Here is a 16,041-nt window from a genome sequence, read left to right as displayed (position 1 = left end):
TACTGTAAAACTATTTAAAAATGTTTCTGACGACTCTGCCATCATCGGACTCATCACGGACGACGATGACGGGGAGTACAGAGGACTGGCACAGGACTTTGTGGACTGGTGTCAGCGGAACCACCTCAATCACCTCATCAACGCGGGGGAGACCAAGGAGATGGTGGTGGATTTCTGCAGACGCCACCCCACTGCCCCCTCACCAGTGAACATCCAGGGACGGGACATTGAGAGAGTGGACTCATACAAGTACCTGGGTGTTCATCTGAACCACAAACTGGACTGGACTCATAACACAGACGGACTGTACAGGAAGAGCCAGAGTCGGCTCTACCTCATGAGACTCAGGTCTTTTGGAGTGACAGGGCCACTCCTGAAGACCTTCTATGACTCTGTGGTGGCACCAGCCCTCCTGTACGGTGTGGTCTGCTGGAGCAGCAGCATCACAGAGAGGGAGAGGAAGAGGCTGGACAGAGTCATCAAGAAGTCCAGCTCCGTCCTGGGCTGTGCTCTGGACTCGGTGCAGGAGGTGGGGGACAGGAGGGTCCTGGCTAGATTCACATCTATGCTGGACCATGAGTGTCACCCCCTGCAGGACACTCTCTCCGCTCTGGAGAGCAGCTTCAGTGAGAGACTGATCCACCCTCGATGTGTGAAGGAAAGGTTCCGTAGGTCTTTCCTTCCTGCTGCTGTCAGACTTTATAACAAAAACTGTTAGTACTGAACACTCGCAATACTGACCTAACCTAATACTGATGTGCAATTCTGTCATATGTGCAATTGCTGTTGGAATTCATGTGCAATTCATGTGCAACCTATGTGCTGTCGTGACACATATTCATGTGCAATTACTGTCGGGATCACATGCAATGGTATTTATGTATTTATTTATTTGTCTATGGGAGTTTTTATTTATTTATAGGAGATCTTCTACTGAAAGTGTTTTTCAGACTTCCTATAAGTGATCTGTTCTTCTGTATCTACCTCTGTATCTACCTGCGTTGCACCAATGAAATTTCCCCATGTGGGACAATAAAGGAATATCTTATCTTATCTTATCTTAAACTTTATTTATTTATTTTCTTTCTTTATTCACTTTTCTAAGTTCAAGTTGAGGAAAAGGCAAGGCAAGTTTATTTGTAGAGCACATTTCATACACAAGGCAATTCAAAGTGCTTCAAACAACAGGAAAAATGCATTAAAATCACAAAGAAATTACAGAAATCATAAAACAGTTTAAGAAATAAAAGAGAAGAGTGCAAAGAAAAATCCTGCACAGTCATATGCACAGCTAAACAAAACAGTTTTTAGCTTAGATTTGAACATTGTCAGAGTAGGAGCCTGTGAACTGAATTTAGTGATGCCAAGGTAAAAGTAAAGAAGTTTCAATCCATTTTAATACAAACCTTATCACTATTGTCCAGCACTACTAATTATCCATAAACTCTTGTTTACCTTATTTTACATAATTATAGCTCAACATCATTTTTGTAAATTTCCCTGTCATTAACACTGTAATGTAACCAATTTGCTTGGCATGTGTGGTTTACCTATACTCTAAACCACCAGCAGATGTCAGCGTGTCTCAAGCCTCCACAAAAAGTTACTCCTCAACTCCTCACATCCCTTCCCCTCCTCCCTCCTCACCCCTCTTTCCCTCTCTCTCTTTCTCTTTTCTAACACTTCCCTGACACTATATAAACCACCAGCACTCGCCTCTACCTCTACCACTCCACAAACTGCTCTGCACCAGCACACACCGGGCTCTCCAGCACTCCCTTGACCTCCCTCCCTCCTAACCAGGCTCTCCGGCTGATCCCTGACCTCCTGGATGACCCTCAGAGCGCTGGTGAGTGCTGCGGCCGCCCGGTTCCTCTGCACCTGATAACCGGGGGGGAAAGGAAACTAAGGACAACAGAAATCGTACTCGCAACCCCCCGGACCCGACCCGGACCCGACCCGGACCCGGACCCGACCCGGACCCGACCTGGACCCGACCTGGACCCGGTGGGGGGCGTCGGCAGCCATGACGAGCCGCCGTGGGGGAGACGCTGCTGGTGGAGGAGGAGTGATGCTAACGCTAACGCTGCTGTCTCTGGTGAGTTAAATGTCATATGACCTTTTGTCATCATAACACCGGCCTTTTAGTACATGGATTTTTCCTTTATTAATTTTTTTGCACCGTGTTTATTGACGATGGATTTCTCAAACAGTAACAGAGCTTGTTTGATCAAATGGCTGTGGAGAGTGGAATTTAAAGATAATCAGGTAGCACTTTATACACTTTACACTTGATTAGACAGACACTGTAGAAACAACTTTTTGTTTTTGCTTTTTGGTCAATTGGCTCTCTCAACATATGAACTTTCAGCTGGATGCCACGACACTGTCCAATCTGCACCTGAAGATGTTTTATTATTGAATTAACTTCAGCCATAGATTTATGTGAGACATTGTAACTTCAAAGGCCGTTCTTCTCATAGCTTTTAAAGTAGCACCTACACACAGCAAACATCTTGGACCGCGCAGAAGCATAGGTTGAGACTCCAAAAATTAGACAAAATTTGAATTTTCACTCCAATTTTCTGTAAGATCTAGTTTACTCAAATACTAAATAAGATCCAAAATCCCCTCTGAGAATTTTTTTGTCAACAAAATTATGCAAAAAAAAACAAAACAAAACCTGGCTTTATATTTTTTTTTATTATTTTAATGTTTATATTTTAATTTTTACACAAAAATGCCTTAATATCTATACATGAAAACATTTATTTCACAAAAGTACAGAAAACGTGAACATAATCTTAATTCCTAATTAACAAATAGTTTATTAAGAATGATTCAGGCTTAGTAAATACTTAAATAACACCCAACCTCTTACTTAAGTAGTTACTAAGCCTGAATCAGTCTTAATAAACTATTAGTACATTAGGAATTAAGAGGAATTAATAATCATTACAAATATTATTTTCATCCGAAAATATTCAACAAAAAAATGTGCTCAGTGCAATATGTTTTGATTTCCCCCCCATACTTTAATTCAATTACATTGAAAATGAATTATGTATGTTAGTATTTTAAAATCTGATCATTATCTGATCTCTGGGGTAATCAGATTATGGAAATTTCCTATAAACAGTTCCATCAGACGTGAGTAATTTGATTTATTTCGGCTTTTTCACACCTGTGCAGATTTGGACCAGGAAAAGCACAAAAAGAGATTGACAGAGTTTGTTTTTAATTCTTTGTACTTTGTTTTCTAATGCAACATCCAAACTAAATATCACATCTAATTTCTTATATTATTTTGACTGTCCATGTAAAGTACTGCCATCACTTTAACATACTTTGTGATTCGTGGAGTAAAGTCGTTTTCCGCTCTGTCACGTTTAAATGAATTCAAATTCATTGGTGCCTGTTCATTCCAATTCTCCGCAGCAAATTTTGCATAATCCTTTTAAATTTCGACTGCCAAATCTGACCTGTGAAATTCATTACACAAAGGACTAAGCTACTTCCAAATGTGTATAATATAAAATGTGATAAATATATTTTATTTATTCATTTTTAAGTTTCTATACATTTTACATTTATTATTATTTTTTATTTCAAGAATAACAGCAACTTTAAAAAAAACAAAATGTAATATTTTATTCACTTCTTGATGTTTTGATACCTGGTGTGTAAATCTGATGAGTGCGTAATGTCATTGAAACATACATTTCATTTACGCAGGATAAAATGTTTCTTTATGTACTGTATATTTACAGAATATAATATGTATAAATCAAAGTTTTGGTATTTCGCTATGTACAGAACTGTCTTTGCTAATAAAATAAAAATCTATCAATTTATTGTATTGAATAGTGGCCCAGGAAGGTGCAGGGTGTGGCTGATGTGTCTTGCTCAGGGACACGTAGACAGACTGTAAGCCTGCATGTGGGTCCAAAAATCAAAAGTGGAGAAACAAACATTACTACACTACATTAGTGGTCTTGCTCAAGAACATTTATTTATTGTTGTTTGCTCAAGAACATAACAACAGTAGGAAATGAACTGGCACAAGTGGCATTCGAACACACAGAATTTTAGGCACAAACCTTTAATTTTCGCTGAACTAATAATAATAGTTCATCTATATTTTATAATTTATTCCTAATAATCATAACACAATATTTGACGGTGACAAATAGCAATGTTCAGATTTTGAATTGTTTACCCAAATGTGACCTGGTTTGCTATACCGGCCCGTTTCAAGTGATCCAAAACAGCCCCTGAGAGGTGTAGCGTCCAAAGTGAGAGATGTAGCGTCCAAAGTGAGAGGTGTAGTGTCCAAAGGTGTAGCGTCCAAAGGTGTAGCGTCCAAAGTGAGAGGTGTAGTGTCCAAAGGTGTAGCGTCCAAAGGTGTAGCGTCCAAAGTGAGAGGTGTAGCGTCCAAAGTGAGAGGTGTAGCGTCCAAAGTGAGAGGTGTAGTGTCCAAAGGTGTAGCGTCCAAAGTGAGAGGTGTAGCGTCCAAAGTGAGAGGTGTAGTGTCCAAAGGTGTAGCGTCCAAAGTGAGAGGTGTAGCGTCCAAAGGTGTAGCGTCCAAAGTGAGAGGTGTAGCGTCCAAAGGTGTAGCGTCCAAAGTGAGAGGTGTAGCGTCCAAAGTGAGAGGTGTAGCGTCCAAAGATGTAGCGTCCAAAGTGAGAGGTGTAGCGTCCAAAGTGAGAGGTGTAGCGTCCAAAGGTGTAGCGTCCAAAGGTGTAGCGTCCAAAGTGAGAGGTGTAGCGTCCAAAGATGTAGCGTCCAAAGTGAGAGATGTAGTGTCCAAAGGTGTAGCGTCCAAAGTGAGAGGTGTAGCGTCCAAAGATGTAGCGTCCAAATTGAGAGGTGTAGCGTCCAAAGTGAGAGGTGTAGCGTCCAAAGGTGTAGCGTCCAAAGGTGTAGCGTCCAAAGTGAGAGGTGTAGCGTCCAAAGTGAGAGGTGTAGTGTCCAAAGGTGTAGCGTCCAAAGTGAGAGGTGTAGCGTCCAAAGGTGTAGCGTCCAAAGTGAGAGGTGTAGCGTCCAAAGTGAGAGGTGTAGCGTCCAAAGGTGTAGCGTCCAAAGTGAGAGGTGTAGCGTCCAAAGGTGTAGCGTCCAAAGTGAGAGGTGTAGCGTCCAAAGTGAGAGGTGTAGCGTCCAAAGTGAGAGGTGTAGCGTCCAAAGGTGTAGCGTCCAAAGTGAGAGGTGTAGCGTCCAAAAGGTGTAGCGTCCAAAGTGAGAGGTGTAGCGTCCAAAAGGTGTAGCGTCCAAAGTGAGAGGTGTAGCGTCCAAAGTGAGAGGTGTAGCGTCCAAAGTGATCTGGCTTTTTTCTCCCTGAGCGTGTTTGAGTGAGATTGAAGAAATGCTTATCTTGTGATAAACGGCTGTATTTTCACTGATGCTAACATATATGTAGAGCCCACAGACTCAAAGCCAAGCCAGCACAAGTTAGCATTAGCTCTTTCCTGTTTTTTTCGACACACTCACAAGACCCAACATATTATATTTCCAGCGGCGCAGAGACTTTGCAGAGAAGGGAAATCAATGCAGAAAATGCTGAGGATATACCAAATGTAGTAGCCACGTCTCAAAGCGCCACAAACTTGGAACTAAACGCCTTTTTGTGAATCAGTGAGCCTTGTGATTAAAAAGTATAAACAGGTACAATTTAGAATTAATTTATTGAGAAAATATTTGTTAAGTTTGGGGGACATCAAATGCTATTAAAAGAACCGTTCCAAAACGCCCCCCGAGGAGAACCAGTTTGACTTATCAGGGCCAGTTGAAACGTGGCTATAGTGACCAAGCCACCTTCCTCCGCCTCGCCAACTGCATCTCGGCTGTTCCCTCCCTCTCCTCTCTCCCTACAGTCCCCGTCCCCTCTTCATCTCATCCTCTCTCCGTAGATCAAGTCCCCACAAACACTCTCGCCAACATGCTTACCCACCCCTCCTGACACACGCCTCCCAAACCTCTGCGCCTGACAGTTTGTGACAACCCAATTCCTCTAATCCTGCGTGAGACACAAGCTAGCCCTCCAAACACACACACACACACACACACACAAATGTGTCAACAAAGCAATCATGCACCCTCAGGAACCATAAACTTATAATCCCCTCGCCTGGCCCCGAAAAGCCTGTCGCCCTAAAAAGAAAAAAAAAAGAAAGAAAAAAAAACAGCTTATCTGTGTTTCATTTGCATAGTGATGGAAGCAAGTCAATTACTATTAATTATTTTCTACAACTTAATACCCATTATCGAAGTGAATTCCGCCGTCTTGAAAACCATAAACTCAATTTCACAGCTGACTAAGCGCTCTAATCATTTTACCCTGCACCACTTTTGGAATTTGGTCTTTGGCGCGGCAAGGATTCTTCGATTTCCTCAAGTACTCATGGTAATAGTATCACTGTAGTCATTGTAGTGCAAGTAGTAGAATATTAGTGTATTTTTCAAATTTCATTTTTCTCCGTGGAGATGTTGTTGCTTTACCTGAATGTTCCACAGTATGGCATTAAACATATCAATGTTGCATCTATTCAACTACATGTGTTTTATTGCTCAAAATGATCTTGAACAAAAAAGTATTCATACTGTGTACGGACCCTCCTCACCACTGATCTGACCTGTAACCTGACGGCGATTCTAGCCTTCCAAGTTTAGCGGTGCTCAGCACCCTGGGGTAATGTATTGGTGCAGAGCCATGTTTACGAACATGCTATGTATTCTTTCTTATTTCTCTGTGGTTCCCAAACTGTGGTACGATTTACTGTAGGTTGGTACATAAAGTGCAGAATGCAGATGCTTTTTCTGGTGTTGAAGTCTATGACAGACTTAGTTTGTGAGATGGCACAAACTAAGTCTGTAAACATATAAACATAATAAAAATGGTCAAACTGGGGACAAATAAAATCTCAAATATAAGATAAGATAAGATAAGATATTCCTTTATTGTCCCACATGGGGAAATTTTATTGGTGCAACGCAGGTAGATACAGAGGTAGATACAGAAGAACAGATCACTTATAGGAAGTCTGAAAAACACTTTCAGTAGAAGATCTCCTATAAATAAATAAAAACTCCATAATCATGTTCAATACATGATTATGTCAGTCCTCCTCAGTCCTTCTATTTACAGTTTAAACTGTACTAACACTACTGTATAAAACTGTTACCAAACCTATTCTGGGACCAATATGTACACTCATTAAAATAAATCCAAAGCATAAAGTAGGATATGAACAAAATTTAATTTGGCTTCACGTTTGATTGTTAATTACCTATGTAGCCTATATTTCGGTGACATAAACAGGCATAAACAAATAATAGGGCAATTTATGGGTTTCAGCTTCATGTTGTAATTGACATTTTGAAGGTGTCAATTACAACATGAATTGTTGTAATAACCCATTCAAAACATTGAATATTTAGTTTTAAATTGTTTTATTCATCTTCATCAAAAGTATGTTTTCTGTCAAGTTACGCAGCGCTATTGGCTGACAGCGCACACTGGTGGGGGAGGGGGAGGGAGAAAGACATGGAGGCAAAGAGAGAGAGAGAGAGAGAGAGAGAGAGAGAGAGAGAGAGAGAGAGAGAGAGAGAGAGAGAGAGAGAGAGAGAGACAGAGAGACAGAGAGAGACAGAGACAGAGAAGCGATCTCTAATCAACTTATTAAAACGTCTAAGCAGCTGAAAGTGGTACATTACAACAAAACATGGGGCATTTGAGTTCAGATACTGTTGTTTGACCGCCTCCCAGGCTCAGAAAATGGTCAGATAAATTTAAATGAAATTACCTCTTTATTTTAGGGGTGCTGAAGCACCACATAGAGCTGTAATAGTTGCAGTAGTAGTAGTCTAGATTTACAATTGGCCTTTTTTTAAAGGAAATGTTTGATATGTCATGAACAGGACCTCTCTGTGTCCACAGACATACTTAAGGTTAACATATTCTTTTATTTTTTACCCACAGGCTTTAAGATAAGATATTCCTTTATTGTCCCACATGGGGAAATTTCATAAAATATTATTCGACATTTTTCGAATAAATATATATATAAATAAATATTTCGAATATTTATTCGACAGGTCTGTTGTTTTTGTGTGAAATGGGGATCACAGAAGGGCAGACATGCAGCGTTTTGTCAGAGCAAGGATTTGAACTCACAACGCTGCTGCCGGCTGCACAGAGCCTGGCAATTTTTGCACGAGGTCACCCTGGTCCAATGGGTTCTTACCTGGTAAAAGGTAATGAAATACTTATTGACACAAACATTGGACATGATGGCCAAGTTGTTGATGTTTTAATTTGGTGTTTTGGTTTCTCAAGATTTTTCTACTATCAGAAAGCAGATTCAACTTGACATGAGTTTCAAAGCTGAAATCCAGTGTTTAAAACTGCATCCTCTCTCTGATCTGAATGGTCAGTACCTAAAGTGCAGCACCTGCACCAATCATGAATCAGTGTTAGTGCAACTTCTGCAGCTCAGTGAGCCTGGAATTCTGGAGGAGAATGAGCCATAGCCATGAGAAACACTTGGATGTGTCCTCTATCTATCGTAGGGCAGAGTTTGGGGTCCCTCAGATTAGGGCTGTACAGTATTGTGATATATTGTCACCAACTTCTTGGCAATACATGTATCGATTCAGACACGGTTATATTTTTAAACAACATAAAGTAATTATAAATTGCCGAGATCTACACTTCTGGACCTACAGACTGCTGTATCAAGTTCTGAGTATCAAGATTTGTTTAGTATCGTGGACCCTGTATCGGGATACAGATTGTATCGCGAGGAACAAGGCAATACCCAGCCCTACCTCAGAAGTTGTGATAGGGTAGAGTTTGCGGTGCCGATGTAGGGGCAAAGGTTGTAGTGGTTTTGATGGTCTTTTTTTTTTACTATTACAGGCCTGGGGCATTCTGTCAATAAAAAATAAATAAAAAAAGTTTAACATAATTTATTTTAATTGCTATTTTATATGTTGTACGCAGATTTTAATTGTATTTAATTTAATTGTTCATATTATTAAATGTAATAGATCCAAAGTAATAGAGTACATGTTTCTGTGCTTTGCCATATTATGTTCTGTAACATTTGGGGGTGTGTCCAATTCCTGGCCTGCAGCGTCCTCAGCAGATTGACACACCCCTGGGACCTGGCTCTATTTAGTCTCCTCTGAACCGACTGATGTGTGAAGGAATGTGATTAGGCTTTTTTGCTCCTGGGGTACTAAACAATCTATGTTATTTATTTTTAGGAAGGTACAGAGGGTCCAACAAGATAAATCTGCTGTCTGTCCATACACATAATGAGTATTGATTAAAGGATACATATTATGCATTATATGTATTGTTATTTCAGTATCTTTGCTTTGGCCTCTCATGTTTTTTACCGGTTTTATACACATAAAACACGGCACACAGAAACACAACCCGAGAGCAAACACAAGTAGCACATGACAACAAAACATACTCAAAATCAAGGCATAAATTGCCCCACCTAGTCCACATCCGTCAAATAAGTCAATTTTCAAATTAAGAATATTCATGAAAATTTCAGTCCAGTCCTTGATTGTGGCTTCAGTTTGTGTCATAATTTTTTTTTTTGTGATGGTCTTTTTTGCATCCTTCTGGGTTCACACAAGGAGCAATCTAATCAGGGACTCCCAGACTCCCAGTCCCCAGACAATTCCTCCAGCTCTTCCACCAGACGGGAGACGTAGTCCCTGGGTCTTCCCCAGGGACACTTCCTGTTGGGACATGCCCGGAACACCTCCCCAGGGAGTATTTCAGGAGGCATCCAGATACCCGAGCCACCTCAGTTGGCCCAGCCACACTGCATATGAAGCTCAGTTCGACCATTTGTATCCACATTCATGTCCTTTTGGTCATTACCCACACTCATGACCTTAGATGAGAGTAGGAATGTAGAATGACCCGTAAATCGAGAGCTTTGCCTTTTGACTCCGATAAAGCAGATTCTGCACCAATGTGCCTGTCAATCTCATCCATTTCATCCAAGGGCTAATAACTTTCCATCCACCTGGGGAGGGAAAGACACCTTATTCCGGTCAAGAACCATGGCCTCGGATTTGAAGGTGCTGATTTTGAACCCAGCTGATTCACACTTGGCTGAAAAACCGCCCGAGTGCATGTTGTAGGTCCAGGTTTGACGGAGCCATCAGAGATGAGATCCTGTGGTCCCCAAACCGGACACCCTCTGGCCCCTTACCGCGCCTAGAAATTTTGTCCATAAAAATAATGAACAGAACCAGTACTCAGCTCCTGTGACCATGGTAGTCTTGAGGCCCAAAGACTCAAAGACCCAAAGTAGTTCTGAAAACAAAGGCTAGCTTCCCCTGACATGCTAATGTAAGAATGAGGTTGTTACAAAGGTGATTTTAGGCAGAAATGCTCTGAACGAGTCCGGTGATGATCTATGGACTTAAAACCAGCACAGGAGACCTCCGGATCACTTAATCATTTTTGTCTCCTATTTTCCTCGTTGTTTAGACACAAGCTGACGATGCATTTCTCTGATTGGAAATCGGGGGAAACAGGATATGATTCCAGACCCAAGTGTCTTTGTAAAGTATTTTTAAAGTGGTCTTGGCTGGTCAGCCAACCAGATCTCTACCTGTGATTTCACAAATATGAGGAAATTTGAAACCAAATGCCTCATGAGGCCAAAAGAACTCTTAAACAGGTTTAATGAAACGTTATAACATGGTTAAAAGCTCAATTCTCAAACATCTCCAAAAGAATGGAACAAATACTCCCAAATCTAATTCATAATGACCAGACAGGATTTATTAACAAGAGACAAACACAAGATAATATACGAAGATCTCTACACACAATGAACTATATACAAAATCAACAAACCTAGGCTGTCATAATGAGTTTAGATGCTGAAAAAGCGTTTGACTCTGTGAACTGGATTTACTTATTTAAAGTTTTGCGCAAATTTATCTATCTTACGATAGTCCAACATCAAGAATAAAAATGAATGGCTACAATTTACGGTGTAACAATTTACGGGATGGAACATAAAATAGCCTCATATCCAGATGATATTTTACTATTTTTGACCAAACCAGAGATCTCTATACCTGAAGTGATGCATCTTTTTGATGATCTTGACCCCGATGTCTGGATACAAATTGAACATACAAAAAAATTAAATTCTATCCTATTTTATTAATTCTATCATTGACATTTCAAAACAACAACAGAATCCCTCAAATATTTAGATGTAACCCACCATAAAGACTCATCCAAAATCTTCAAGAAAAACTTTACTCCCCTCTTCTCTTCTATAAAAAAAGATCTTGAAAAATGGAACCTTATACCATATTTTAGTCCAAGCCAAAGGATTGAATCAATCAAAATCAATGTCTTACCCAGATTTCTCTACTTATTCCAGACCCTGCCAATTCCTATTCCCAACCAGCTATTTGATGAATGGAATAAAGCAATTTCTAGATTAAGATGGCATGGTAAAAGACCCCGTTTCCGATTTCAGACTCTACAACTACTGAAAAATTACTTTATCTCAGCCCAGATCAGAGCACTACTATACTGGTGTGACCCAGAATACGAGGCACAAAGGAAAAATATTGAATGCAACGCTGTGCCGGGGGTTCCTGTGCAGGCCTTATTGTCAGATGACAAATGGCTGAATAACCTGGAAGAAGTCGAGTAAAATCTGCACTTATGACATGGAGGAAGCTAATCAAAACATATAAAATGAACAGACATTAAAATACTAAGCTGGTTGGCTTATGATCAAAGCTTTAAGCCAAACCGCACCGATTTAAGATTCAAGATTTGGATAACAAAAGGCATAAAAGTTTTTTACCAGATTGTAAAAAATAATCAGATGGAAAGCTTCAATATGTTGAAAAAATCCTTTGGCCTGGAAAAACAGAACTTCTATAGATACTTACAAATAAGGAGCTATTATAATCAAGAAATACAACAAAGCACCAACAATTACAATACTCTTACTGAAATATTTATCAAAGCATTTAAATCGGAACTTTCAAGGGGAATCATATCTAAAGTATATGGATCAATGACATGGGCAACCAATCCACTTAATATATTAAAAGTAAATGGAAAAAGGAAGGTAATTTTGTTTTGACGAATGAGGAGTGGGAAGAAATATGGATATCACAGTGGAGGACCACAAAGTCCCATGTTTGGAGGGAATGTTGTTGGAAAAATGTGACCTGTTTTTTCATAACACCATGTGCACATTATTCACAGGGAGAGACTGCTGGAGAGACTGTGGTTGCCGAGAGGCAGATCATTACCATGTGTTTTGGGACTGAACTGTGGCACAGAAATACTGGACACCCCTATCCCACTCAAATTTGGAACAATGTATTTAGGTCTCAAAACTCCTTCCATGAACATAATGGATGGATGTCTCTGGAACATACTTTTGGCCGCCGGGAAGAAGGCAATAACAAAAAAGTGGATGACCCAAGCTGCCCCGACGGTAAAGGACTGGACGGACATCATAACTGACATACGCACCATGGAAAAAACCGCCAGACTCAACCTGAAAATGGACAAATTCAACAAGCAATGGACAAAATGGGACTTACACTTCTTGCCACAAGATGCTTTAACCCATTTTTTCCATCATCTTTTTAATTTAATTAAATTTTCTTCTTCTTGTTATTATTTGTTTTATTTATTTGTACTATTTATTATTATTCTAATATAAGCATGAGTGTGTGTGTGTGTGTGTGTGTGTGTGTGTGTGTGTACAGTGAACCCTCGTTTATCGCGGGGGTTACGTTCCAAAAAGAACCCGCGATAGGCGAAATCCATGAAGTAGAAACGTTTATTTTTTTACAGTTATTATACAATGAAATACTCCATAAAACATTGAAAGCAAGGAACAAAACCTTTTTTACAGGCCCAAGCATTTGTTTAACAAATAAAAGTACTGTATAAACGTTTGTTGTTGTTTTAAGTTTAACTTTTTCTGCGATAGTTAGCATCTTCCTCTGCCTTTTGGACCGCAAGTGCCTTTTGTTAGTTTCTTAAGTTTCACTTCTCTAAGTTTCACTTCTCATGCCTGACAGCTAGGGGGCAATACTGTTCTGTTTACCTGTATTACGTGTCTGGGTGGGACCAAGGGAGACGTTGTTGTGTGGCTAACGTGAACGTGGTGTTCGCTAAATAAATGAACCAACCTAAAGTGGAGTTATCATTTGGACAAACACCTTTGTCGGTGCAGAACGTTTTGTCGACATTGTGGGTGTCAATAACGGTGTAACGTTATTGACACACAGGTAGAGAAGACGCGGATAGACTGTTTAGCCAATCAGAATGCAGAACACAATGCATGATGCAAATCCGTGAAGCAGCGAGAGCGAGAAAAGTGAACCGCGTTATAGCGAGGGTTGTGTATATAATGTATGTATATAAATATTTTTTCTCTAATTATTTATTTTTCTTCCCTAAATCTTTAAATAGGTCATTTTGTGTTATGTAATTTATGTTGCTGTGTGTTTCAAAAACAATAAATAGTAAAAAAAAATAAAAAAGCTCAATTCATTTTGCATAATATAAGTACTTTAAGAACACAATTATTACCAGACACTCATGATAATATATTGTCTTTTGTAGTATTTTAATTACAGTCACAAATCTTTTGTGATTCTTTTGTAGTTTTTTTATCTACTTATAGATAGATAAATATTGAGATCAGGATTGAAAGAGCTGGATTGGTACATTAGGAATATATTTGATCTACACAGATGTTTTCACCAAACTATATAAAAATAACAAATGTAGTTAGTGTGTGATGACTTGTGGCTTTTTAGCATCTTTTGAGCCTATTTTGGGTTAAATAGCTGACACTATCCACTGTTGTAATGGATGTTGTGTTATTCAAAGGTTACTGTAACTATTTTAGTATCCTTTAAAATGCTTTGGTAAATGAAAATAATGCAAAGTACACGTCATGCATCTATAAAGGTTAACCGTTAAATATTCAAGGCCCATACTGAGTTATCCTGCTTATTCAGTCTGAGCTCAAGATGGTCTGTTTTGCCTTGTGATGTCACAATGCTTCATCTTCAGAAAGTTCTCCTCCATGTTTTTAAAACCTGTCACTAGGTAATTTCAGAGTTCAAATTAATGGTATTGCAAACAGCTATTATTGGTCCGGGCTTACAAAACTGCCATTGTATTACTCTACATTTCTGAATAAAGGTACTATGTCACTTTTCTGGTGTGGGATCCCCCACTTACTTTTTGTCGATATGCTCAGGATAGTCTGGCATTTAAATGTTTACTTATAGCCTGACTATTTTGCATTTTTCAATTACAGATGTTCTTACGGACAAAAAAAAACATACACCTTTGAACTTAAAAAAAAATAAGAAAAAAATAATGATAAGTAGGGCTGGGCAAGTTAACGCGTTATTATCGCGTTAACTCATCACTTATTTAACGCGATCAGTTATTTTAACGCGCATTAACGCAGGTCGGATTCCCCTGGTCCGCACCAGTTCTAAAGCCTCGTACAAACCGCTGCGGACGAATCGCGCCCAACGCAGAATTTGAGCACGTGTACATTAGAAAGACAAACGCACCGGACGCGCGTTCTCGACGCGCCGGACTCATGTAGAATACACTCAGCAGCAGACGTGCGTCCGAGTCGTCCTGCACATGCGCAGTGGAGGAGTTGTGCTGTGCTGCTTTTCTCGTGGTGTAAATGGATTTTAATGTTGGACCGTGGCTTTGGTTTATTAACTTTACAAACTCAGTTTTTTAGCCAAAAAAAAACAAAAAAGCAGATGCATTTGAGATGCGTAAGTTTAATACCACTTTCCAACTGCTACTCTGAAACATTCTAGGCGGCAAAGCAAATAACATCTTCATAAAGACACGCATGGCATGAACCCTCCACCAGAAATGTTACATAGCGCACCTTTAAAGTATTTCCTTTTGTATGTATGTACGATTTGATATGAAGTTTCTCTTGCATATTTCACCTGATACAAAAGTTAAATCTAGGATATGTAAATGCACGAATGGCTGACCACCTTTGAACCCATGGTGTAAAAAATAAGATTATGTTTTCAGGCTGTGGGGAAGTTTGAGAAAGTTTTTTTTCTGCCCTGTATATTTGGCTGTGGTGTGTCCTGAGTGCAGCATTAGGCTCTGAAGTCACGCTGATAACACTCCTCCCCTCCCCAGCTCTCTGATGTCCAGCTCTGAGCGGCGTTTGTCATCAGCGCGGCCCCCAGGTACCGCTTTGATATGGGAAGAGAGAGGAGAGAGCAAAATGGGGCCCCCAGGGAAAGCAGCCGCACGGGGCCTTAAATCCTCCGCTGACACAAGCCCCAGTCCGAGTCGGGATGGGACGAGTTTTAAAGGTCTGGAGGTTAGAGCCGGCAAGCAGTGCTCAGTTTGACTAAAATGTAAAATGTAATTTAGTTTCAGTTTTGTTTTTTGGCTCAAAGTTGCACTGCGTAACTTTTCTGGTTGACTGTATACACCACCTGCTTATTTCTGTGGTGATGTTATTGCTTGGCAAATTTAGGAATTATTTGGACTAGACCATGACTAAACCAAGACTGCAGTAGAACAGGGTTAAAACAGTCTACATCAGGACCAAACCAAGTGCGAGTGCAGCCTAAAGCCGGGTGTTCACTGCACTTTAAAAAAAGAAGAATGTTTCAAGATTTTTGACACAAGACATGATGAATTAAAAGTTGTAAGACAAAATACAGTCACGTTGTGCGATGGTTCACACGATCAGTCATAGCTACAACCAAAGTTTGTCTAACTGAATATCAGGCTCAGTGTGATAAAGTCACCGCAGTTTTACCGGTTAGCAGAGGCTAACATGCTTTAGTTTGAGAAATCAGCAACTGTCCTTTTCTTACCCCCACCCTCCTGTTCTTTCCGAGAAGCCGCCTACCATCAAACCTTGTGCATGAGCATGCAGAAGCTACGCTGCTACACGTGCGTTTGTTTATTAGCGCATTGCATCTCTTGTCTCC

At 40.0% G+C, this 16,041-nt stretch overlaps 1 protein-coding gene across 1 annotated transcript in view; it reads left to right on the top strand.

The window, feature by feature from the left end:
* Nucleotides 1–1,736: 1,736 nt before the first annotated feature.
* The window catches only part of LOC140374503 (neurexophilin-1-like), a 44,960-nt gene continuing 30,655 nt past the window's right edge, over nucleotides 1,737–16,041 (top strand). The window contains exon 1 of the mRNA XM_072461429.1: nucleotides 1,737–2,098. Within this exon, the coding sequence (XP_072317530.1) occupies nucleotides 2,027–2,098 (72 nt within the window). The 5' untranslated portion in view covers nucleotides 1,737–2,026. The remainder of the gene's footprint in view (nucleotides 2,099–16,041) is intronic.

Source organism: Eucyclogobius newberryi, unplaced genomic scaffold (assembly GCF_026437365.1).
Source record: "Eucyclogobius newberryi isolate DKJ021-1_F unplaced genomic scaffold, fEucNew1.0.hap1 SCAF_3, whole genome shotgun sequence".
Classification (NCBI taxonomy): domain Eukaryota; kingdom Metazoa; phylum Chordata; class Actinopteri; order Gobiiformes; family Gobiidae; genus Eucyclogobius; species Eucyclogobius newberryi.
This window is presented reverse-complemented; position numbering and strand designations above follow the sequence as displayed.